The sequence below is a fragment of the Alligator mississippiensis genome, chromosome 7 (genome assembly GCF_030867095.1).
Source record: "Alligator mississippiensis isolate rAllMis1 chromosome 7, rAllMis1, whole genome shotgun sequence".
NCBI lineage: Eukaryota > Metazoa > Chordata > Crocodylia > Alligatoridae > Alligator > Alligator mississippiensis.
The window spans coordinates 74517221-74542877 of record NC_081830.1 but is presented as its reverse complement, the minus strand read 5'-3'; the positions used below and the strand labels follow the sequence as shown (position 1 = coordinate 74542877).

Below are 25657 nucleotides of genomic sequence, written 5' to 3'. Positions count from 1 at the left end.
AAGACCATAGAGCAAGGCAGCACAGACTCTGGGACAAGCTTCAGGCATTCATTGCACATAGCCCTGGTCTCAGCTTACAAGACGCATTAAACCAAGCAGCGACATAAGAGGACTAAGATCCTTTTACTCTTGTTTTTACAGTTTCTCATAAGTGTTTTCTAAGTTAAGTGGCTGAAGCCGATGGCTTCTCATTTGTTGGACCAGATTCAGACTGCCTTACTCATGCTAATTGTAGCCTTACCAAGATCCAGATTGTCAAACATTTACTTCTATTGAGTGGTACTTTGGTCCAGATTAGGATATGGATGTATGGGCAATTTATTGCATGACAAAATAGTGGGGTGTTACTTTATATCAGCTGCTTCGCAGTAACTGCATATGTACATGCTCTCATCCTATGATAACGAGTAACTAAACTACATGAACTCATTTCTCTTTCATCAAGGGCTATGCTACTACAGTTTATCCTCAATGTATTGTGGGGTAAGAACATGCACATGGGCAGCTATTGATAAATGGTAAAGCCATATCTGTTTTTTACCCCACAGTAAATTCTTTATATATACATATCATAGGGTATATTAATAACTAAGGATATCATAATGTGTCCCCTGTGTGAGAAGCCCTATGAAATCTTGGGATGGTTTGAGTAATAAATTAGCCCCAAGGATGCCTCCATGCAGAAGCCTTTTCCCAATGGCTGAGAGACTGTAGAGCCATTCATCTCTAGTCATTTAGCTCAGTAGGCAACCTCCTCCCCACCCCGGGAAAGCACTTCTGTGTTTGAAGGGTCTTTTTCAGCTTTCAGCCCAGGAAATAGATCAGTGTCTGCAGAGGAAACCCCTCTTCAGATTGTAAGAGCCAGCAAGCTGTCACTTTGTTTGCCCTTCTCTCTTGTTTAGTCTATGCTTTCATCGGGGTGCCCCTGTGAACTTCCTGGTTCCAGTTACAGCTTGATTGTAAAATGCATTTCACTCTACACAAGAGGTGAGACTGAAGTCACAGTATGTGTCTGCTGAGACATAGTAAAGAATGGTTATAGTTCACAGTGAATTATTTTCAACAGAGCAATTCCATGCTGGTGAGTCTGGACACAGATTACAACATGGGACATTGAAGAGAAAGAGAGAGCTTCCATTCCACTTCCTGTTTTGCATATAGCTGACATACTTTTTGAGGCCTGTGCTGTCCATGCACCCACTTCTACCAATGAGTATTTTGTCAGCAGGATCTTATTTCTAATATGGAAATGCTGAGAACCTGACAGCATCAGAGTTAACACTGGTTGCTCTTGCTTGACATACTGAGAAAAATTTATATTTTTTATATTTAACTCCACTGAAAATCCTCTCACTTTGACCCCACTATCTGTCTAAATCCTTTTGATTTATTCTTTCTAATATCTTTACAACCCAATTTTCCTGATTGTCTTCAAAGCAGAAACCCTTCTTCACACGCAAATCATCTCTACTCTCAGTTACTCCTCTTGGCCTTGATTTAGCAAAGCAAGAGCTCCTACAGGAAAATACGTACACTTAATTTTAAGCATGTGTTTAAACCACATTGACTTCTACTGAACAAAAGCGCGTATGCAAGTGTTGGGGCCTCTCGCTACATCACATTCAAGTTCTTTGTCTTCAATTAGAAGGCTCTACACAAGCTTACTTCCATCTATCTTGCCTTGCAGACTCCAAATATCCTATGACCAAAAGCTACTATAAAACACTTCAGTGGAAAGGATAATTTCTTATGGAAAAAACTTGTGAGATACTTTTTGACTAGCTATTGACATTTTTGTAAGATTAGGATGGTTACAGTGATTGTTTTACCTAGAGGGGGCTGTGCCTTAATAAGTAAGCTATGTTTTAGGCATAGCTTTTGTTTTGGATTCATTGCAATGAAAAGACACTATGCATTGCTGTAAGAGCATTTTCATCATCGTAGGAGAAACACATTTTAGAACACTTAATCAATTCCAGTTCCACGGATAGGCTTCATTTCCAGGTAATCACTCAGCCTTGTACTTTGCAATGCTAGAAATTCTTATTTCCAAATCCAGCTTCACTCAACTGCAGGAATTTTGACAAGCGCAATATTGGCCATTAGAGTGCGAAGCTGTATTCACTGTACAGTTGTAGTACTTACTGCTTGGGTGTTTTAGCACTGACTTTTCCCTGCCCCACCCCCCAGTGTCATTCTTGGAATTTACAGAAGCTCTAAGCAATTTGATATACATGCGGTATAAGAAATTACTTCTTTTTGCCCTTTGCTCCTTTGCCAGGCTTTTCTTTCCCCTTTTCTTTCCCTTTCTTTTCTTTCTTCCCTTTTTTCATCAGTTTTTGAAGCTCAGCAAAAGGCCCACATCCCTTCCTCACAAGTAGCCCACGCCACCAGGCCTGGATCTGGAAAAGAGGGCATAATTATCTTAAGAAGGGGGCAAAACAAGGAGACACTGAATAATATGGCTGTGATTAATGATGCACCAATAGGACCACATTGGGAGTAAACCTGTGTTAAATTTATGCTTGAACTAAACTCATGGAAGCTAAAAATTGTGCTTGCCTCATTCTTGGTTGAACCTTAGGCTGCACCATGATAAATATGATTACTCTTAATAATACTGCACCCACAAAGCTACAAAAATACACTGCTTTTAAGATGTTTCTGGGCTTTGCAGGGCATGCCCTGCAGAATGTTTTGTAAAATAGTTCATTGCTAAAAGGGCAAGTTTAGATGTGTATCATGGTGCAACTTTTAAAGCTTTTACCTTTATGGCATTCAGCTTTTGTTCCCTTTTTTCCTTTAAATACTTCCATATGGCCAGCTTCCCCTGGTTACACACTTCAATTGGAGGGTCCATCATTGGGTTCCCATCCAGCAGGACAAGATGCAGGTTCTGAAGACTGTCCAGATTCCCTGGGAGTTGAAACAACTTATTGTTCTGGACCAGCAATTCCTGCAAACCTGAACACACAAAAGAACATGGGTGCAATGCATAGGAGGATGATCTAGAATATCCCAATGTGCTTACAGTAAAACAGCGTATGGGTAGGAGAAAACTCATTATATTTTACATGAATTTGGATAGTTCTAGATATAGTTTATGCCAATCAAGACATTTCACTTTACGATACAAAGTTCCTAGCTCCAAATCTGGAGAGATTTGGGCAAGACTTTACTAAAAATACTGTAAGTTTATTTAACTTTGTGATTGTAATTTTTGTCTTGTGGGGTTTTTTTTTAAAAGGGAATAACAAAAAAAGGGTGTTATTGCTATTGTGCCTTCTGCTTCCTCCTCATTGAGCTGTTAGTCTCTGATTCAGGGTCATTGAACAAATATAAAACTCTTTCCTGCAAAACAGGAAGAGATTGAGAAACCTCAGAGAAAAATGCATCTGCTCCCTATAATGGCACTAGCAATGGGAATTAAAACCGAGACCTCTGGGACTGACAGCATCTGCTAGCCAAGGCTGTAGCAAGCGCAGTCATCACTAGAGGGGGACAGAGTGCCATAGTGGGCATGTCTACATAAAACTCTTTACTGTACGGCAAACTAATTTGCTGCATAGTAAAGCATCACCGTCTACACATGCACAGCAATTAGGGCGCAGTAGACTAATTTACTGCATAGCCGGATAGTTTCATCAGATACAAGTGGTATCCAGCAGCACAGTAAATTACTAAGCTTAAACACATGTGTAGACAGCAAGGTCGGGATTAGTTTACTCTGGCTCAAATTGAGCTGGTGTATATTCAGTTCCATTAACTGTATGTGTAGATGCACTCTCTGAGTGGGTTTGAGTTAAATATACACCACCTATGCAATGAACCTGCAGCTTTGCCAAAGAAAATCATTCCCAGGTGAGCTGTGTGAAGTATCAAAATACCTTCTTCAGCAGGAATTGCCAGAAACTGTTGGTTTTGCTACTTTCTTCTCAACGGATCAATCTGAAAAGCTGATTTCAGTGCCTTTATATCATTAACTTTTCACAGGGGTAAGTTACATTGAAAGTTATGCAGCAGAGAAATAGACTGACAGACACAAAAGAACACGTATCCTAAGCACTACACAAATCCCACGTCACGTAGGCCAGAGTAGGTTTCAGAACGGGTGACAGGAGGAAGATTTTAAACTTCAAAAACCCTTGCAAACTTGTGCCCTTGCATAAGCATGGAATGTTTCTTTCACCTCGTAGTTGGCATATGGAGTCTGGGAGCGTTTGAAGGAGGTTGTTGTGACAGTTCAGAATTTCTAGGTGGGTCAGCAGGCCGATGGATGGTGGCAGGCACTCTAAGCAATTGTTCTCCAGGTGTAACTCTTTCAGATTCTGAAAACGTGTACACACATTTGCATCATTTTTTGTTAATAAAGGATTTTCCCCCACAGGACGATGTATGAACAATGAACAACAGAACGCTGGTAAGCGTAGAATACTGGGGACAACACTGACACTGCTGCTGCTGGTAACTGTGGAGTGCTTAGATACTATGCTGATGAGTTCTTTGGTAGCTTAGACTGATAGAACGTGGCTGCATGCAACATGGTCTATATGTTGCACTTTTGAGATACATTATCAGGACTTGAGGATTTACTTTTTTGCCATCACTCAGAACCATACAGTGTAATCTGTGGGGTCCCCACAGCACTTCTGAAATTTTCTCAAACTGAAGTTCTTGCTCAGTAGGGAAGCAGAATGAAGGGCAGATAGGACAGCCACCAGCAACTGTTGCTTGGTGGAAAGTGGGCAAGCAGTAAAATATGGCTTAACTATACTGGAAAGAAAGCACAATTGTAGTACATAAAGTTTTGAGCCAATCAACTTTGATGATATGCCCTTGTTGCAAATGTTTAGCCCAGTCCTGGGAGCCTTTTCTGGCCTCCTGTTGCAAGGAGGTTCTCAGTGTTTTCCAGTATCAGGCCCTGTGTGCAGAACTCTCTCGAGATCTGTGGATGATCCTGCAAGACTGGGTTTTATTTTTTTCAGGCAGTCTAAGTTTTGTATGCTGCTTTGTCACATCAGGCAGAATTATTACTAAGATCCATCCACTGCTATTTTTCCTACCTGTAGTTTGCTGATATCTCCTGGTAAACTGGTTAATTTGATTCCTTTATCTTGTCCCAGATATAATCTCTCTAATGACTCGAGGAGAAAGATTTCCTTAGGAAAGACACTGAATTTGTTTCCAGTCAGACCAAGGCATTTTAGTTTAGAGAGTCTTGCAACCTGCAGAGGTATCTAGACATATTCCAAAACAACCATTAAAATGTTATATTATATTGGTAAAAAGGCAATATTCTGTCTGATATTTTAGAAAATATATTGATCCATTGTTATATCTCAAAGCAGAATATTAAACTAGGTGTAATGCAATATCATATAGAGTGTGTAACAAATTCTATACTGTACTCCCTTCCTGAATTGCTTCTCACATGGTTAATTTGACTTAAATAGGGCCACATGGTCTTTGCCAAAAGCATTTGTCTGGAATATAACATTAAGGGAGGGGCTGCTTCTGTATTCCCCCCACGCACTATCTGTATACTGAAGGGCATTTTACATGAATGAGACCCTTAAAGTGACTCATTTGTTTATTATTCCCACAAATTTGACCTTTAATGTTAAAAACAGCACAAATCAAGATCTGAGACAGGAGATCTTTAGTATCTCATCATTCCTATTGAAAACACCAGTTACCATTTTGCTGTGCTGGTTTTCTTTTTGATGTTTGCATATGCAGCTATCAGTAGTAACCGGTTACAATGAGGGACCTCAGCCATAGCTCAAAACCATTTTTGGTCTGGTGCTGCACAGAGATCAAAAAGATGGGCTCTGTCCCAAAGATCATATACATATTATCTCTGAAGGTTGCAGAGTCCAGTAGTTTAAAATGGGACATTTGAGAAACAAATCAGCCTGTGAAGTTGTCTTAATACAACATCTCGTTCTAAAGATAAAGAAACCAGTACCTTGCAAATTTGATTGTCATCCAGTGACAATACTTCCAGGTTGCTCATAGGACAAATCTGTTTGGGAAACGCATCAAATTGATTTTCACTCAGATCTAATATCCTCATCCCAGTTAATTTGGCAAAAGAAGTAGGTAGCACTTGCAAGCCAGTGTTTTTCAGGTAAATGAGGCAAAGGGACGGCCAATGGCAAATCTGACGTGGAAACTTTTCCAGGCTGTTACCTGAAAGCCCAAGCTCGCTCATTTCGGTGAACTCCTTGAAGCTTGGTGGGAGCCTGTGCAGGAGGTTATTCGACAAATCAAGCACAGACAGTTTTTGACAGTGATGTAGCGTATCAGGGACTGAAGTCAAGTTGTTATGAGCTAAAAATAGTTTAACCAAGTTTATCAAAGAGGCAACTTCTTCTGGGATGAAACTCACAAGGTTTTGTTCCAGATCTATTATTTCCAGGTTAAGAAGGTGGCACAGCTCTATGGGAAAGCTCTCAAATATGTTTTTTTGTAAGTAGATCTCTCTCAGTTTTGTGAGGTTCACTATTTCCTTAGGCAGACACCTCAGCTGGTTGCCAGAAAGGCCAAGGAGCTCAACATGATCGAGGCATTTGCAAATCTGCACTGGGAATTCATCCAAGTTCACATTATAGAGCCTGAGCTGACAAAGAGCCTGCAGTTTGCTAATGACATGCAGCGAACTGAGAGACAGCGGATTGCTGCTTAAATCTAAGCTTTGGAGACACTTCAGCTCCCCGAGTTCTTCGCATATGGCCTGTATGTTGTTCTTGTTCAGGTAGAGGACTTTCACATTCTTGAGGCGATGGATCTCTCCTGGGATACTTTCAATCAAGTTTCCTTCCAAGTGTAATTCTTCCAGATCTCCCAGGCAGAACACGTCCGGCGGGATCGTCGTCTGCCGCCGATTGCCTAAATCGAGAAAGAAGAGTCTACCTGCGACCTGCACGGGCAGGACAGCTTCCTTCTCCGGCTTCCCATCCTCTTGCCCATGCCGTGAAATCTGCAAGCCCCCAAGACTTTCCGTCCTCGCTTTTGAGAAATGAACACCCGGCGCGTCGTCACGCCCGCTCCGCTGCAGCTCAACCATCTGTGCTGCCTCGTCTTAGCTCTGAAAGAGAGAAGAAATAAGCAGTACTTACACGCGAGCCCACTCAAACAGCATCCAATAAACAAATGAGCAGAATCCACCTTCCCCTGAGCCATTCGGGTGCCGGCCAGCGCTAAAGCGGAGGCGGTGGGGGGTTGGCGGGGCCGAGAGAGAGCCCCTGCTCAGACTCGGCAAAGCTCTTCCAGTCGGGACGGGCCCATTGCCAGATTTTTACCCCATCGGTCACATCAGCAAGGGCAGGAGGAGGGGATGGGGTTGGGATAGTCCCTTCTCTCAGCCGCACCCAGGCAACGAAATTGGACATCTTTGGCCCACGGCAACAGCTGGGCTGGGCGTCCAGGAGGTCGCAGGGTGGCTCCAACCAACGACGCGCCACGTGCACCGGTGCAGGCTAGTGGAGACCCCCCTGCTTCATAGAGGGGCGCGGGGCCAGCCCGCTCGCCCTGCCCCGTGCAGTCATGGTAACTGCAAGCGGCTCTGACAGCAGCTGGAGAACACGTAAAGCGTGACACGGGCGGGCTCGGGGGCCTGCGGAAACCGCCTCTAGGGCACGGGCACGGGCACGGCTGCTGCGGAAGGGCAGGGCAGTCTCCTCCAGGCAGGTTTGGGAGGCCCCCCCCGGCTGGTCCCCGCAGCCGCGACTCCCTGCGCGCAGGGCCCGGGCGGCCGCGTGGAGCGCGGGGCGCATGCGCAGCGCGTCCCGGTCCCCATGACAACCGCGGCCGCCGCAACGGTCGGTACGGCCCCGGGACTCCCGCGCATGCGCACGCGGCCGTGCAGGGCTGAGCCCCTTTGCCGGGGGGGGGGAGTGGCTCTCATAGTTGAAAAAAGTCTTCTTTGCCAGATTTGGCGTGTAAGCATCCTCCGCCAGGCGGGGGGTGGGCTGAATAGAGGCTAGGGTGCAGCAGGGAAGGTGTAAATTTGGGGGTGGGGGGCAAATGTAGCTGGTAGATAGCAGTGAGGTACCCGGGGAGCCAGCTGTCCCTTATAACATGTGGTAACTCCAATGTCTATATTTAGTCCATGATTTTTTGTTTGTTTGTTTGCATGCAGGAGGTGGATGACACGGGGTGAAGTCCGCAGGCTCGTCCGCGAAAGGTGTTTTGTAAACTTGGGGTGTGTCCGCTCAGTGCCGCGGCAGTGAGAGTTCAAGGGGAGGCACTTTCAGATCTGCGAAAGCCGTCTCCGGCGTCCTGCCCACTTCGAGAGAAGTTGCTTCCTTCCCCGGGGTCCGTGTTTGTACCCCGGGTGCGAAGCAGCCGGCCGGGCTGCGAGGGGAGCTGCGGGAAGGCTGGCTGACTCGGTGCAGCAGCGTCAAGGCTTTTGCAAAAGGCGGTTGACACCTGTGGAGCGAAGGGTTTCAAAAGGACCTGGTAGAGAGCTGTGAGTCCCATGGCTCCCTCAGCCCTGCCTGGCTAGAAATGCTGCAGCTGTGGCCAGGCAGTTGGTTTTCAGTTTTGGGTGGAGCAGGAATCAAAGGGTTGGGATGAGGGTGGCTACACCACTGGACCCCCCTGCTTTTACCCCTAGGTATGAGCATGCCTTGTTTTCCCCCTTAATGAAGATGTGGCCTGCCTGGGGTGAATGCTGAGGAGTCGTGTGTGTTTGCCAAGACAGAATTTGACTTCAAAGTCCATGAGAGAGGCATGAATACACTTTTTACTTATATGGCTCCAATCGCATGGCTTGGCACTGGCAATTAAGCCAAGAGGGCATCTACCACAATGTTCTTTATTTCTCTTGTTAAAGGCTGGAGGTGAGATCAGCCCTGCTACCACCACCTTGTTGGCTGTTGAACCTCCTGGACCTAAGCTCAGCCCCCGGGGTCAGAATTGCTCTATTACTTTTTTGTTAAGAGAGTTACGGTTATTTTTGAGAGTTGAGTTCTGCTACCTGGTTATGTGTCTAGAGTTCAAAGCATCATGCCTGGTAGAAGTGAGATGAGGCTATCTGTGAGAGGGGGGGTCATTTTGAGGTAAGACTGTCTGTCTGTCTCATGGTACTTAAGATGGTTTTTAGTCTCGGATCCTGTTCAGGTCCTGAATCAAATATCAGTAGTTGCCTGAAATGCATTTTCCACCTATTGATATCTAAATTTTTGCATACCTCCTTTATTATAGTCTGCCCACAGGGATTCATGCATTTGGATCTCCCAAACGGACTTACTGCAGACACTTTAACTGGGGAGTAACACGAAAGACCAGTCTGAAACTGCAGCTAATGGTATGGTATGGCGCACAATGGATTGCTTGCCTTTTAAGTAGTATAAATGGACAATAGGATACATTCTGTTGCTATTCTGTGGCTCTTTGCATTAGATGCCATGCAAATTTTGGATCCATTTCAAAGTGCTACTTCTTATGTTCATAGTCCTAAATGAGATACTTCAGGGATAATCAGAGTTGTATCTCCAACTTTACTGTGTCTTCACTGAACAGAGTCATGGCTTGAACTACCAGTGCTTGGGAAAAGGACAAATAAGCTGAGGCTTTACAATTTTGAAGCTGTCAATAGAGATGAGGCTGAGTCCAAAACTCATCCATCTCCTTAGCCAGTTTATCAGACTTTCCCTAATAACCAAGTTGTATATCTCTTTTGGAGGTCTACCACCAGCCACTGATTCAGCTTAAATTGCAGGAGGGATTCCTTCCTTTTAATGAGCAAATAATGAATGAGATATGAAAGCTGGCCCTCCTACAAAATCATTCTTATGGGCACATTAGAAATGCACAAAACATGTCCTGTTGTTTCCTTGTGCTCTGTATGGTCATCTGTATTTGTACAGCACCTAGTACAATGAAAAGCTGGTTCACAAGTAAGGCTTTTAGGCACTAGGGTAATACAAAAGCAGAACAGAAATGCAGCATCTAGTAAACTCTCTTTATTTTCCAGCAGTCATGTCAACTCTCCAAGGTCTCTGCAAACAGTATTTGCAGGTCTGCCAAGAATCAAACCAGCCAGAAAACCCTTTCATTGCACATATGCTTCGAGAAGCTGATAAAGACAATATAATGTAAGGAAGTAACAAAGAGCATATTTCAAATGTTTCTGAAAGCCGTATACTGTGTAACAGGACCAGGAATGGAATGATGAGAAATTTCACTGGAGTCTATGATTTAAACATAAATCAACCCCTCATATTATTGCAGGGGTTCTGGTTTAACTCATATTGACATCAGCTTGGCAAAAGCCTCTAGTAGTATATTCTTGCCAGACAGCTTTACAAGCAGTAAAGTCAATAAGTGCAACACAGATGGGGTAATGCCTCTGTTTCCTGTAGACCAGGCTACCCTAGCTTCTGGTCAGCACAAACTACTACTTTTTCTCTTTCTCCCTTGCCAGAGAATGTGTCTAAACAGGATCAGCTGCACCTAATTAGCTGTCAGCTGGTAGCACTTCTCTGAGTTGTCTTTCAAGCCTGGTGCTGAATTAACCACCAAACTATGGCCAGTTCTCCGGCTTTCTCCAAGGATGTGACCAGGCGTGATACAGTTGCCTTTAGACAGAATGTCCACCTTGTTATAGGTAGCAATCCTGAGGGAACATGAGAGAAAATGGAAAGAGAGAATTGGTTTTCTTCCCCTCAGTTATGGTGGGGATGGAGTAAGCAAAGGAAAGGGATTAAAAATAAGGGAATGAATGGATGGAAAGATTCTTCCAGAATGATCATCCTCTATGCCTCAAACTCACTATGGCCTTGTGGCACTATAGTGTTTCCTGACTACCACAATGGACAGCCAGGAATTAGCATTGCCTACCAAGTGATCCAGATTTCATAACCTCAATAAAAAATAACAGCAGACACAATTAGATCTCTTTTTCTTTATATGTATAAAACGTTTTCTTTCTTCTGTTGTATTTCTGCATTATTACAGGTTGACAAAAAGGCTTACATTAAAAATAGCTGGAAATAACCGCTTAGTGCCTGTACACAAAATTACAGATGAAGATCTTCACATGCTTGTCTGCATCTTACCCAAGAACATCTTTATCACAGGTTTGCTTTGTCATACTAAAATGCATCTTTAGTATTCTAAGTTTGAAACAAGGAACAGTTTTTCAGCTGTGGTTCGTTGTTCATTCTTTTCCTCTGGAGATCAGTCAGATATTGATAAGTATTATTAGATGGTCATATTTGTTCCTGTATTTTTTGTCTTTCAGGGCTGGACCTTAGATATAATGTATTAACTGATGTAGGAGCAAAGCATATTGCAAAATTTCTTCAGGTATTTTACTCTGCCAAAATTAAACTTGACTTTTACCTAAAGTTTGTGGTTTCACTGGCTATGGCATGGGTGCGCGAAACGTCCCACGGGCCCTCTATGGCCTGTGAATTGATCCTGTCTGGCCCACTGGCCACTGCCAGGAGCCTGAGGAGGGAGGGATGCACCCTGCACTGCTCTGCATTGCCTCGGCCAGGGCTGGACTGCACAGTGTGCAGATTCCTCTGCCCCCACTGCTGTCCCCTGCCCAACTTCTTGGTGGCGTTGCACAGGCCTGGCACCATGGCAGATGGCAGACAGGCCTGCATGGACAGGGTACGATGCAGTGTGCCAAGTAGCCACCCCCCCAGCCCACCATAATAAATCTCTGCTGTCACAGTGCCACTAGGAGATGAGTCCATGCTGACTGCAGCAGGGGCTCGGCCTGGGGCAGCTGTGCCTGAATTTCCTGGTGTGGCACAGTGGCAGCAGCTCATTGCAGCAGGCAGGTGTGCAGGATGGCTACTTGGCACGCTGCATTGCACCCCATCCTGTGTAGGCCCATCTGCTGGCAGCCACAGTGCCAGGACTACGCAGCGTCAACAGGAAACAAGGGGAGGGGGGAGGTGTCTGCACTACCCAGCCTGGTCCTGGCTGCAGCTGAGTGGAGCTGCATGGGGCACAGCCCTCCCTCCTCAGGCTCCCAGCAGCAGCCGGTGGGCTGGATACAATCAATTGGCATCTCCTTACCTTCCCCTCTTTACCTCTCCCCCGGACCTCAACAGTTCCCCAAAACTCATTAAGTGGCTCTCCAGCCTAAAGAATTACCCTCCCCTGGACTATGGTAACACTTACCTGCAGTGAATCACCAACAGAATGCAGTGTTTTGTCAAAAGTCCTTGTTTGTTCGTATTCAGATTATTCAAACTAGAATACAAGGTTGTATTCACCCTAGAATTGTTGCTGTTGTCTCTGTGGTATATAAAGTACAGATTGCAAAATGGGCACTTGTACAATGTTTTGGTAGCATGTCGTGCATCATGAGGAAAGGCTAATAGAAATGGACAAAGACAGTTTGTAGCCTTAGAATTAGGTCTGCAAAAGGACATGGGCATTGCAGTGCTGAGTAGTGCAGCATCTTGCCATCTAGTGGAATTCATGGCCCTGAATTAAGCAACTACATCTAGAGCCACAAAAAGTTAGGTGCGTAAGTGTTGTTTAACTACCACTCTAAGTTCCCAAGTGCAGAACACTGATCCTCAGAGCCTTGCTCCATTTCTGCTTAACCCTGGTGGTTCCTAGGCACCTAAGTTCTTGCCAGTAAAGTTCACTAGACACATGATCTGCTTTTATGCATGCCCAGAACTTCTAATCTTCACAGTGCTGAGCAGATTGGTGCCTAACTCACACCTAAGTGTAAGTCAGGAACCAAAAACTAGGCATTTTGCCGCTGCTGTACAGGGCCTGTTAGCATTTGCAGGGGACTCCTACCAGACCAGGCTGTGCACACCTCATGAGAAAAGGTGTGCAAAATGCATTTTTTGTGTTCATTTTTTTTCTTGTTGGTTGCTTCTAGGAAAATTCATCCTTGCGCTATCTCAATCTAATGTTTAATGAGATTGGTACCAGTGGAGCAGAGCTGATAGCCAAAGCGCTACATGTAAGTACTCTGTGAAGGCAGCAGCTTTGCAACAGCATCTGGCTTGGTATTGTATTTTCTGCTAGACAATACTAAGGGCATGTCTATGGTACTTCACTGGGAGAAGCCTGGGATTGTTGTTGAGAAGCATGTCGTGTTCACTTCAGGTCTGCACACACCAAATCCCTGAAGTGAGGGTACATCACTGTTTTGGAGAGGCTAATGAAGCAGGCTGTTGCCTACAGAAGCTTATGCCTCTCTGAATCGGTTATTCTTTAAGGTGCCACACTGCCCTACTTTCTGCCTGACTTCAGACTAACATGGCTTACCACCTCTCCATTCTGAGTGATTACAGGGGCACTGAGGAATGAAAAAAAACCCAAACTATTGTGCTCTGTAAATAGGCTTGATCTTGCTGATGCCGAAGTGGCCAAGGAAGTCGACAAGAAGTTTTTTTCCATGGGACCTGGGATCAGACTTAATTTGGCATCAAAGATCCCCATCTTGCAAAGATTTTAACTATCTGCAAATGAGTAATCCTATGGGCCTGTGTCTAATCATGTCATAAAGGGTCTATGAGTGAACTGTAGATTCTAGTTTTCTCAATTAAAAAATGTTAAATGTTGGCAAAAATGTGTGAAATAACAGATGCTGTGAGAGATAAGGATCAGTTAATTGACTTAAATCAGTTCTGGAACAGTTTGCCTCTGGACCCCTGCTTGACAAATATCAGTTTATTACTGACCAGTTAACTAATTGATTCCCTAACCTCCTTCATCAGGTGATTAGGAGACCATCCATGGACAACCCAGTGGATTTTGTTAGGGGAGTACTGATAATTCTGCACTTAGAGTAAGGAGTACATGGCATTAAAGTTCTTATCAAATTTCCTTCCTGCTGAAATCACAAAGCACAGTGCTGATACACCATAAATCTGTTCCTTCTTCCCCCTGAGCCTGTCTGTTTGTCAGACTTCTATGGAGGAGATGTTTCTAAGCAAAAAGCTAGAAATTTAGGGAAACTCCTTTGTTTCCTGTACCTCTTCAGTGTACCCAGGGTGTCAATTAGACAAGATTTAACATTCTGAAAATGATTTGGCTCTTAAAAAGGGAGTCATCCTTATCTCTGATGTGCAGCTGGTTCACCATTAGCTCAGGCTTTCCAGTCTGGAGGATGCTCACTGACTTACAGATTTTTCCTTCCCTGCCCAACACACTTGCTGCTATACTAGCCCAACTGGACTCGAGTCCTTTGTGCCTCATCTTGAATAGTATCAGAGACTTCTGGAAAAAAATTGATCCAAATGACCTAAATAGAATTGTGCAGTTCTAGTACAGTAATGCATAAGTAATATAAGGTTTATTTCGTTTTTGATGTGCTTTTTGTTTTTGATGCACTCAAACTAAAGCACCTAATTTGTATACAGTTGTAATTAGGGGTACACCAATAGAGATTTTGGGGGGCCAATACTGATAACTGATTTTTAAAGAGGCATATTGGCCGATACCGATCTGATTTCCAATACAGCTGTGTGCAGCTGATGAGTCTGTTGTGGTGGAAGGAAGCGGGGAAGGAAAGGGTGTGGGGGGGCAGACCAAGGCCCCTGTGGTAAGAGAAGGAGTAAGGCTGGGGCAGGTGCTACCCAACTAGGGCAGGGCGCTGGATGGAGCCGTGGCTTATCCGGAGGGGTGGCTCCTGCTGCTGCGCATACCCCAGGAGGGCATGGGAGGGGTGTGTGCCCCCAGATCTGCATGAGGGGGAAGGGGTGGGGGGGGACTGCAGCTGTGGGCTGTGGCCAGGGCTGTGCCGGGCTCTTCCTGGCATGGGGGGGGGCAGGGGCAGAGCCATCCCAGATTTTTCCATAGCCCCCTCATAGCCCCTTTCCAGCGCCACCTATCCCTAGCACAGCCCCCATGTGCCAGGAGCGCAGCCCTGAACACAGTCCCACCCTGCGGCTGCAGTCCCGCCCCTATCCCCATGCAGATCCGGGGGCATACACACCTACCATGCCCTCCCAAGGTATGTGCAGTGGCAGGAGCTGCCCCCTCTACCCCTGGATGAGCCGCTGCTCCATCCTGTGCCCCGCCCTGGCTGGGTGGCACCTGCCCCAGCCCCTGCCCCACTCCCTCCCTCACCACGGAGGCCTTGATCTACCCCCCATGCCTCTTCCCCTCCTTTCTACCATGACAGACATACCAGCTGCACACAGCTCTCCAAGCTGCCAGACTGTGCTCCTTGCTGCCTGCGTGCTGTGCTGTGGCTGTACATTTGAACGGGCATTTATCAGTCAAATTATTGGCCACATCAGGCCAATTTTCAATACAATCGTTTTTCTTTATTTCAGTGCCGATCCGATATCGGACTAATGTATCAGTGCACCTCTACTTGTAATTGTTTATCATTTGTGTCAATTGGGCTCTCAGCTTAGACATAATTGCCTGCCTGGGGTTTAACATACCTATGGAAATTAGGAGTTTACACTGGAAACACAGAGACCCTTAAATAATTTAGAATTTCCTTATGCTCCAAATCCTTATACTTTGGAGTGCTCTCAGGAAAGATCCAGCCAGCCGTTTAGCCAGCGTAATCCATTAGAACTGTTCCTTGCAGAAAGTGATATCCATTCATAAATCCCAGGTAGAAAGTAGTGTCACATTTGGAGGATTTGAGGAAGATCCTTTTAATTTTCTTGCCTAGAGGAATGAAGCACTCCTATATCTGAGAATGACGGGCAACAAAATCAGAAACAAAGGTGGAATGTACTTTGCTTCAATGCTGCAAGTCAATTCTACCTTAGAGAAGTTAGATCTTGGAGACTGTGATCTGGTGAGTAAAATAAGATTTTCAACATCACCATCAAACTTGTACTCTTTTAAAGATATTATTACAAAGGTGGAGTAGTGTTTAATTAATGGATTAATCATCTATTGCCTTTGTTATCTTGGCACCATAAAGTATTGTTACAATCAGCCAGTTGCATTTAGCAGGACACATTGCATAGATCATAGAGCAGTGATTCTTTTACTGGTGTACTTTGGCCCCCTGAGGTGCCTTGAGATCCTTTCAAGGGTGCCCCAAACATTAGCACTTTCACAGTTGTGCAAACATGTTTCACAAGATAAACCCAGAGATTTCAAATAGGAATCCATAGTGTTAAAAGCGTTTTGACCTGTTGTGGTCTTTCTGAGTTCTTTGCAACAGAAAAATTGTTTTATCATCTTTCCCAAGGCAAGCGTTAATTGAAAACTAAGAGCTAACAAGAGGGCTGCCTTGAAGGTTGAAAACCACTGCCGCAGAGTATATATTGGGGACTGTGCTGTAGTACCGTATAGCTTCTGTCAGTTATTTTTTCCAAGTAGTTATGAGAGGAGTTAGACTGTGTCTGCTAATCTTTTGTGAGATTGTTTTTATAATTCATTACTCATTATAGTATCTACATCTCATGTAGTTCATGGAAATGAAAGAACTCTATTTCCTCAGGGTTCCTTTGATCCCCAAACCTGACAGTACCTAAGTTTCAGTGCTCTGTCACCTCTCTGAGTTAAGTACCTAAGCTTTCTATTCAACGCATGGAGGAATTAGGCACCTAGAGCTGAATCCTCAAAAACCAGCACCCAAAGCAGGGAACTACCAAACCTAGCCAATAGAAAGCACTGAGAAGATGATGTACAGTACAAGCTGTGTTACCCAGCACTTTATTAACTGGCATGCTCTATTAACCGGCATGCCGGTTGACATGACAAAAATGAAACCGGAAGTCCCACTTCTGGTTTCACTGAGTCCCGCTTTGCCACGGCCTGGGGCAAAGCAGCCTGTGCGGAGCCCCTCTGCCTGTCACCTGGCACAGTGACACCAGGGAGTGAAAGCCTGGCACACCGGACATGGCAGGAGGGGCAGTAGCCTGGCCAGTCAAAGATGCCTTTCAGGTAACAGGGCATATTTGGTTATCCGGCACCCCCCATTCCCCATGAGTGCCGGATAACAGAGCTTTTGCTCTATTTTGAACCCTATGTCTCTCGACATTAGAAACCTTACTCTGGGTTGCAGAGTCCAATCAGGATTCACAACCCTCATGAAGTAAGCTGTATCCTCTAATGCTTTCTCATCAAAGGTTGTTATGGGATGGCGAGTTCTGCAGCCTTCCTCTGGAACCTGCTCCACTTTTTCTTGGAATAGTTAAATATTAATTGAGCTAGAGAGGGTGAGCATGATTCAGCACTAATTCACAGCATTCAGTCCCTGTCTCTGCTTCAGTGAATGCTAGATACAAAACACTTAAACCTTCTAGAGCTGCAGGCTTTCAAAAATGCCTTTTCAAAGCGTGAAAGTCGCATGGGCCATATATTTGAGATGTCAGGACAGGTAAAACACCTATGCAAAACTGCAACAGGCTTGTCTACGCTTGAAAATTAATTTGGCTCAAGATAGGGAGTGCATGTAAAGGGAAGAGGGATTTCTGAACAGTCTGTCATGGAGAGAGGCTCTCAAGTTTACTTTTATGCCCAACTGAAATCAATTTAAAGGATTTTGTTGTATGAGACCATAAGAACAGACTTGCCATTCATTAGTATTTCTTTGCCAAATCAGAATATTTTACAGATAGGAAGATGGGAACAAGAGGAGGCAATAAAAGGCCATATTTGGCACCTATAGTAGAACCTCACCAATCCCCACACCGGGAGGGTGACACCCACTTTGTGTAAACTTAATTACTAGCAGACTGTTTACTGTGGTGAGTTCTTATTGCCAAGACTTATCAAATACACCACAGAACATTTCCTAGTACAGTAAGATTTTTCATAGGTTGTGAAAACCAGAACTACATGGTCAAATCTATGGACACACATCAATTTTTGATGTGGTACTCTTACCTTTTGATTTAGACATTTACTGTCTAATTTTCCAAATTAAGGAATTTGCAACATGTATTTTAGTCATTAGTTCCAATTGATTCAGTTCTGCTGAGTTAAAGGCCTTTTTTGGGATGATTATCGGTGGTAATATTGGAAAGAAGTACACATCTGTTTCAGTAATGCTGAGGAAGATGGCCTGAATATCTCTAAGATACATGGGACCAAAAATAGTAGTCTTTCTCTAACCCCTTTTGAGTTAGAGTTCATGACCTTCTGAAAATGCTTCCTAGGGAGGTATGTAGTTTGACTTGCATGTTGCACAAGTTTCTCTGTAGCGTTTCTTTCTTTTTATTTTCAGGGTACGCAGAGTCTAGTGGCAATGGCAACAGTCCTAAATCAAAACAAAGCAATCAAAGCAGTCAGCCTAAACCGTCCTATACTGTATAGCCAAGAGGTAAGCGCATACCACAGTATCGGTACAATGAAAGAGATGCATGAATAAAACCAATACGGATGGATTTACGGACATCAGAAGGAGAATGTGGGCCCTGTCTATGTTAATGTTTGCAGCTTGTTTGCATCGTTTTTCCACTTGTGCCTAAAATCTGCACCCAGAGCTGCACCAGCTTAACTAAAAGTGTGATTTTTAAACAGATCTAGCAGTTGGACATGTAAGCAATTACCACGGGTTAAAAGAAGGTGGAACTTTACTGCACATCAGTAAGTGCTCATGTGCACACTGTGACCCCATGGTATGTAGAAGCTAAATAATGGCAGTTTATTCCTCAGTGAAGGAGAGTTAAGTTACCCCAGTCTAGCACAGGATAAGAGCATACAGATGAGCAGCTATTACAGAGCAGTTGATGGCCATGACTCCTGATGTATCTTGTGGTATATTGTAGGTCCATGCTCTCTCACATCTACTAGATATTCATTTATTACTAGCTTATAATAGTTTGGTTGGTAAATGTATAGGTACAAAATAAACTGCTAATAACTTCTTATACAGTAAGTGGATCTCCGTGGGGGTTTGCACTTTTTTCCATTTTAAACTTTGCAGTGTCTGCCTAACTAAGACTGTATTTCTACAGAGTTTAGCTGCCTGCCCTCGTAAGTCCTGTGTACTGTATCAGGGAGTAGATTTCTTGGAGACCTTACATGTTGTAATAGGCTAATGCTGAGATGAGGTGATGAGAATCATTGGGTTTGATTCTGGTTTTTGTTATAGAATCATTAAAAAAAATAGGGCTGGAAGGGACCTCAGGAGGTCATCTAGGTCATCCCCCACCCAAAGGCAGGATCATCTCTACCTGTTCTTTACAACCCCCAGTGATAGAGATTCCCCAACTACACTAGCTCATCTTTTTCAGTGCTTAACTGTCTTTGCAGCTAGAAAGCTTTTTGTCTTTGTTAACCTAAATCTTCCTTCTTGTACTTTAAGCCTGTACTACTTGTCTTAAAACTGTTACATATTTGAAAGCTGTTATGTCTTTGCTCAGTCTTCTCTAGGCTAAATGAAGCCAATTCTTTCAATCCTTCCTCATCCTGTTTTCTAGACTTTTGATCATTTTTGTCCTTTTCTGGAATGTCTCCAATTGGTCCATATCTTTCTTAAAATGTGGTGCCCAGAACTGGACACTGCTCCAGCCGAGGCCTGATGTGTGCTGGGCAGAGTGGAAGGATCACTTTGTTTGTCTTGCATATGAAGCTGCTGTTTGTTATCTCCAGCTGACTGGGGAAAGGGGTGGTGTATTACATAGCTCAGAAGGAATTTGGCCCCGAGAGAAGGTCCCATGTTAAAATTTTGGTTTCATAAAACTGAGTTTGTATTTTCAGGAAGATACCACAATTCACATAGCTCTAATGCTGAAAAATAACTCTTGTCTTGTTGAGCTGCATTTGTGCAAGCATGAAATTAAGAACTTTGGTGTGGAGCGACTGTGTGAGGCATTGTATGAAAACTGCAGCCTGAAATACCTTGACCTCAGCTGGTAGGTGATTGCTATCCTATTTCTTGTTATAGAAAGACCAAGCATATTATTGCTGGTGAAAACTTTGTTCAGTGAAGCGCAAATCTAGTAGGCAGGAGGATTATTTATTCAGCACTTATTACCATTCTCTCTCAACCAGTCTCTGACTGTCTATATGAGGTGGAGAGTTGGGTTGGAAGCCATAGGAGGAGAATGGGCAACATTCATTTAGCCCCAGAGGTGCTGGGGAACTGCCCTGCCCCAGAGAGAGCCCCAGGAAGCACCAGTTTCACAGAGGGGCACTGCTTCCTGGAACACCTCACTGTATAGGTGGGGGAGCTCTTTCCCACACCCTTGTAAGGAGCACACAATCCTCCTCCTGTCCCAGCCTAGCTGGCCTACTGTACAATGAGACCATGGGCCATGGAAAGAGAGCCACAGGCTTCTTCTACATGGGCCATGGAAGGAGAGCCAGAGGCTTCTCCTACCCTTCTGCCCCCTTGCGCTGTCAGGGCCTGGGGGCAATGCTGCAGTTCAATGCTAAATTCACAATGCTTAGGTAAGAGATTGGTTTCCCTTTGGAGTATTTCAGATCTACTTCCTGTCTTTGCATCAGCAGGATACTGACAGTGCCCTTGTCCCCTGTTTCACCTAGGGCAAGTTAAAGGTTGTTTTAATGTTTGGGCTTTGTGCCTGGTAGTTTTGTGTGAGGGTTGTTCTCTGAGGTTTTAAGAACAGTTTTGACAAAAGACTTGTCTAGGATGGTTTTGACAGGGATGATCCTGCTTTGAGCAGGAGGTTGGATTAGGTGACCTCCTGAGGCCCATTCCAGCCCTACTTTTCTATAATTTCAAGCCCCAAGTGATTGGACCACCAACAGGGGGGAAATGTATTTGATAGAAGATCCTAAAAAGCCAGCTGGAGATGATCATTCTACAGAAGTTTTAAAAACTCAAAATTAGAAGAATTCAGTGCAACCTGTAGGGCCTGATCTCTGGAAATGCAAGACAGAACTGGGTAGCAGAAATTCCTTTAATCTATTAGTTTAGGTGAATAATTGAGTTAATAATCAGATTGGGTATTAGATCAACAACTGTAAATTTCAGAATAGTTAATTCAGCAGCTTGTTAAGGTGTTTTCAGCCTGTAGAGTCGCACAGCATATTTCTCTGCAGTATTCCATTTTTATATCTCTTCCAGCAATAAGATAACTCGTGATGGTGTGAAATTTTTGGGAGAACTGCTGAAATGGAACAAAACCCTGGAAATCCTAGATCTTCATTCCAACAGGATAGAAGATGATGGAGCTATCTATCTGAGTGAAGCCTTAGCTTTGTACAATGGGACTCTTCAAGCGTTAGTATACATAAGACTCCTTAAATAAGTTACCAGTGATCACACCTGCAATACCAGAAAATCTGATGTGGCAGTGCATACCAGCACTGAAGAAATCATATAGGTGTTCATAATCAAAACTGAAGTCAAACAGTTTCCAAAATCCAGCATCGGGGGTAGAGTAGGCAGTAAAAGCTGCTGATACTGATATTCCATGACTTTTCTTCCTGGGCTTAGGCAGGGCCAACAAAGTACTGGTCTAAAGAATGCTCCCCACTCAGGTGAGGTTTACACCAGGAGGAATACACTAATCTACCATGCCAGCATAAATGCTGGGGCCTTTTGCCACCATAGCTACTTCCATCACAATTCATATTTCCTCAGGGTCCTGATGCTACAAAGCTGCTGAAGGGCTGTAGAGTAAAACTGGCCCCAGGGAGCTGTTCAAAATCTGATGACTGGGCTACTCAACTGTTGGTTTACCCCATGGGAGAAAAGCCAAGCAATCACCTTTCCCTTGGGAAAGGGAATGCTGGAAACAAGCAGGGGGAAGAGTGTGAGGGAGGAGTTTCACAGCAATGATAAAACTTGCCCTGAAAAACCTTAGTTCCCTTCCCCGGTTTCACCATCTGTCCAACAAAAACCCCAAACAAACCTTGAGTAAAGGCTTTGTTCTTGCTTTCAAACCCTTTACCCCATCATAACAAATTTCCAAATGCCACAGTATAGTCAAAATTTCAAATATACCCATTCTCTAGCCCCTCACACATACCTGTCCAAGCTCCTAACCCTCTAGTGTGCCTATCTGTACTGTCAGCCCTAGGTAAAGTACATAATTTCCCACCCCCCATTTTCCTTGCCTGTTTCTCTGGGTGTTATCCTTTGCTACAGGAGTTCCTCTCAGACCACTGCTGATATTTGAGCAAGTTTTTGTTCCTGTTTGAATCTAAAATCAGTTTGCTAGCATTTTCCACAGTTATCTACTCAGCAAAGTAAGCTGCTAGAGTGGTTCTTTGATAAAAATTGGTACTGGAGCTTGGGTCTAGGTTCCTTTTTTGTCTGCGAGAGTTAGGGACCGGTTGTGCTGAAGGATCTACAAATGAGGATCTTTATGAGTGCACAGACCCTGTTTATGTCACCACGCCTCCGCTGGTTCAGATTCTGATATCTGGAAGCCTGTTTATAGGACAAAGTTTATTATCTCTCCTCCAGGTAAATATTGGGTCTTTCAAAAAGCCATGTTTTGGCTGGATATAAGAACCAATCAGCAGTGTTGCCTGAAGCCATTAGTCTTAGTGAGAGAGACTAAGGAGTCTGCTTAGGTGCCTCTGGAAATTACAAAAATCACTCTCCGTATGACCTGGGGCAAAGCTGTAACTTGACTGGAAACCAGAGCTGTGCTTTAGAGGAGACAAATGAGACCAGGCAAAAGGTTATCTACACTGAGGAAATAGTCGGTAGCTTTGCCACGCAAGTCAAGGAAGTGCCTTGAGAAACAATGCTGGGATTGTATAAGAAAGACTTACTGAGTTAGACTAAAAAAATCATCTTCATGTTGCTAATTTGTTTCACATCATTGTACCTAAAATTATGAGGTAGAAATTGGGTAGTTTGGAGTCTGCATAATTAATGCTGCTTAATGCTTCATTTCTATTTGTTAGGTTAGCAGTGGCGAGCAACAATATAACTGGAAAAGGACTTCTTGCTCTTTCCGATGCTTTGAAAACAAACACAGTGCTTTCCTACATCTATATTTGGGGAAACAAATTTGATGAGCCCACCTGCATGGTGAGTGCTTTCTTCATTGCTGAACTTTTTTCAGTTATCCCCTCTGCCATACAACTCATGTGCTGCCTGTAGTTTACTAGTATAGCTGGTGTGTTATTAGCTGTATCTCATTTCATTATAAAACTAATAGTTGCAAAATAGCTTTCTTATGCCAAGTGACTATAGGACATTAAATATATACACGTGATAAACTTGAGCACCAGCACGGGCAATATTAACCTGATCTGCATTGAGGTAGATACTCTAGTAGAATATTCTAGTTTAATTCTTTGTGTTTGTTTATTTTAGGCATTTTCAGATTTACTTAAAACTGGACGCTTGAAACCAAATTATACAGATGTGGATCCATATGAAGTGGATGGGCACATATACCTTGCAGAACTCTCACATGGCCTGAAAAAGCATTACTACTGGACACCAAGTTATGGGCCAGTTGTTAACAAAGATGCCAATGCCAGTCTTGCAATAGGAGCAGTTTCAGAACATTTGTGAGCAGGTAGCAGTTCAATAAGTTCATATTCATATATGAAATAAAACAGAAACATCTCATTCATAGAACATTACGGTTGGAGGGAACCTCAGAAGGTCATCTAGTGACCAGCCTCCAGCTCAGAGCAGGACCTTCCCCAACTAGAAAATCCCAGCCAAGGCTTGGTCTAGCCAGGGCTTAAAAACGTCCAAGGATAGAGATTCTACAGGCTCTCTGGATAACCTGTTCCAGTGCTTTACTACCCTCCTAGTGAGAGTTTTTTTTCCTAATATCTAACTTAAACTTTCCTTGCTATAACTTTAGACCATTGCTCCTTGTTCTGTCATCTGCCACCACTGAGAAGTCTCCATCCTTTTTGGAACTACCCTTCTGGTAGTTGAAGGCTGCTATTAAATCTCCTCTCAGGCATCTCTTCTCCAGACTATAAATAAACTCCATTCCCCCCAGCGCCCTATTTTCATTGCCCTCTGCTGGACTCTCCAATTTGTCCACATCTTTTCTGTAGTGGGGGGGCCCAAAACTGAACACGGTACTCCAGATTTGACCTCACTGCTCCCAAATAGAGGAGAATAATCACTTCCCTTGAACTGCTGGCAACGCTTCTACTAATGCAGCCCAGTATGCCATCAGCTTTCTTTGCAACAAGGGCACGCTGTTGGTTTATGTTGTCCATTTTGAGCTTGTCCTTATTGAACCTCATGACTTTTTTTTAGTCCAATCCTCCAAATTTGCCTAGGTGTCTCTGAAGCTAGCCCTACACTCTGGTGTATCTACTAGTCCTGCCAGCTTGGTGTCATCTGCATTTCACTGAGAGTATCAAAACATATGTCATTTTATAAGGAAGTTATTATGCAGGGTATGAACACACCTCTGAAAAACATGAGAAATAAAAAAACAGCTCCAAATGACTGTAGAACGTAATGATTGTTATACAGGTAGAATGCACTATTCTGTAGCTAAATAATGCCTAAATTGTGATAAAAAGCTCTTACAATGAGTTTTCCATCACCACAAACTCAGCAGCCGGTCAGAAAATGCCAGGGAAGAAAAATGTACTCTTTTGCAACTGTCTGTCATCACAGAGAACAGCATTGGTCTACTGTGCGGGTGAAACCAGGTGTGTACCTGTGTACGGGGTCTGTGCAGTTGTTTGGTGTGGCTGGGCAGATATGTACCAAATGAGCACATCAGCTGGATGGCAGGCTTTCTGGTAACCCTAGCCTTAGCACACACTAGGGTACAGAGCTCAAATTATTAGGGAGAATTTGGGAAGTTGCATAGCATGCTGCTCCAGCTTTTCTCATCTGAAGACACCCACAGGGACCAATTTTGAGTGGCTACAAAACCTGCTGTTACAAGGAGTACTCAGAATATTCCCTGTGCAAGAGCTGCTGCAGGGCCATCAGCTCCCCGCTGCTTTGCAGAAGCATGGACCGATGAGATTCTCTCCTGGTCCTGGGGAACCTGAGGTGCACTTAGACAGATCTGCTGCATAAAAGCCTGCCTGTAGGCCCAAAGGCAGCCAGCTGTGACAGTGCTAGTGTGCACGGAGAACTTATATGAAGGCAACTGTTTTGTTGTTGCTTTTTTTTTTAAACAAGCAGGGCACAACGTTTTTGTTTGAAATAATTACATTATCCTTTGCTGGAAAAACCTGTGCACTGGAAAGAAAAATCAGGCTTTCAAGATGAGGCAAAGAGACTGATGGATAACATCAGGGACACCTAGAAAGCTGCTATGCAAGTATTATTTATCGTCTCAACTCATTGTCACAGCATTACTATCCTACAGATATAGAATTGTATAGGTATCAGACATGTCCAAGGCTGTACAAGGCTTTTCTTACTTTAGTCAATGCTGTATTGCTCTTGGAAGCAATTCAACTTAGACTCTCAGTTGTTCACTTCCCCTATAAATTAGTCAGTTGCCAAAAAGCAGATGTGCTGCTAAACTAAAGCCAAGCTGGAAAAAAGGCCCTACAGATAAAGGGCAGCCTAGCATAAGAAAGATGAAAAATAGACTCAATAGAATTGAGGTGGTTTAGTTGCTTTAGATGTTCCCATACTGGCTGAGAGCTGCAGAAGCTAGCAGCATGCTTGAGTTTGTCTTTTTAAGTGAAGAAAATGGGGCCAGGACAAGTTTATAAATATGCTAGGCTTTTCTTGTTTGCTGTGAAATTATGAACAGTGTCAGGACAACTCTGGTCTCCCGAGTCTCTCCCCAGTAACTAGTAGGCTTGTACTAACAAAGCTGTTGGTGATGGTATGTCTGTGGTGATGTGTGTTTTATAT

General features: G+C 43.9%; 2 protein-coding genes across 9 annotated transcripts; one reads left to right on the top strand and one right to left on the bottom strand.

The window, feature by feature from the left end:
• Nucleotides 1-110: 110 nt before the first annotated feature.
• Nucleotides 111-7760, bottom strand: LRRIQ4 (leucine rich repeats and IQ motif containing 4). 2 transcript variants are annotated; one of them, XM_014602798.3, is made up of 6 exons: nucleotides 7374-7760; nucleotides 5969-7090; nucleotides 5064-5237; nucleotides 4190-4328; nucleotides 2768-2964; nucleotides 111-2402 (listed from the first exon to the last, which is right to left on the bottom strand). In XM_014602798.3, exons 2-6 carry the CDS (start codon nucleotides 7067-7069, stop codon nucleotides 2250-2252), a joined length of 1764 nt encoding a protein of 587 aa, XP_014458284.2. In that variant the 5' UTR covers nucleotides 7070-7090; nucleotides 7374-7760; the 3' UTR covers nucleotides 111-2249. The 2 variants fall into 2 exon arrangements, with proteins under 2 accessions (XP_014458284.2, XP_059587111.1); XM_059731128.1 differs by lacking the exon at nucleotides 5064-5237.
• An 81-nt stretch (nucleotides 7761-7841) lies between these two features.
• LRRC34 (leucine rich repeat containing 34) lies at nucleotides 7842-24275 on the top strand. Of its 7 annotated transcripts, none has more exons than XM_019491631.2 (13): nucleotides 7843-7943; nucleotides 8144-8188; nucleotides 9211-9313; nucleotides 9983-10103; nucleotides 10966-11087; nucleotides 11252-11316; nucleotides 12869-12952; nucleotides 15629-15757; nucleotides 18143-18238; nucleotides 19621-19775; nucleotides 20954-21109; nucleotides 22750-22876; nucleotides 23165-24275. In XM_019491631.2, exons 4-13 carry the CDS (start codon nucleotides 9988-9990, stop codon nucleotides 23366-23368), a joined length of 1254 nt encoding a protein of 417 aa, XP_019347176.1. In that variant the 5' UTR covers nucleotides 7843-7943; nucleotides 8144-8188; nucleotides 9211-9313; nucleotides 9983-9987; the 3' UTR covers nucleotides 23369-24275. The 7 variants fall into 7 exon arrangements, with proteins under 7 accessions (XP_019347178.1, XP_019347176.1, XP_019347174.1 ...); XM_019491629.2 differs by having other exon boundaries at nucleotides 8144-8206; nucleotides 9986-10103; XM_019491628.2 differs by having other exon boundaries at nucleotides 8144-8206.
• The last annotated feature ends 1382 nt before the right edge of the window (nucleotides 24276-25657 follow it).

Excerpts from the sequence above, each read along its gene's own strand:
- LRRIQ4 (XM_014602798.3), bottom strand. The coding sequence starts at position 7,069 with ATGGTTGAGCTGCAGCGGAGCGGGCGTGACGACGCGCCGGGTGTTCAT. Across the intron at positions 4,329-5,063 it reads GAGATATCAGCAAACTACAG|AATCTGAAAGAGTTACACCT; the intron begins GTAGGAAAAATA and ends ACACGTTTTCAG. Across the intron at positions 2,403-2,767 it reads AAAAGCTGAATGCCATAAAG|ATCCAGGCCTGGTGGCGTGG; the intron begins GTAAAAGCTTTA and ends CCTCTTTTCCAG.
- LRRC34 (XM_019491631.2), top strand. The coding sequence starts at position 9,988 with ATGTCAACTCTCCAAGGTCTCTGCAAACAGTATTTGCAGGTCTGCCAA. Across the intron at positions 10,104-10,965 it reads GCTGATAAAGACAATATAAT|GTTGACAAAAAGGCTTACAT; the intron begins GTAAGGAAGTAA and ends GCATTATTACAG. Across the intron at positions 21,110-22,749 it reads TACAATGGGACTCTTCAAGC|GTTAGCAGTGGCGAGCAACA; the intron begins GTTAGTATACAT and ends TCTATTTGTTAG.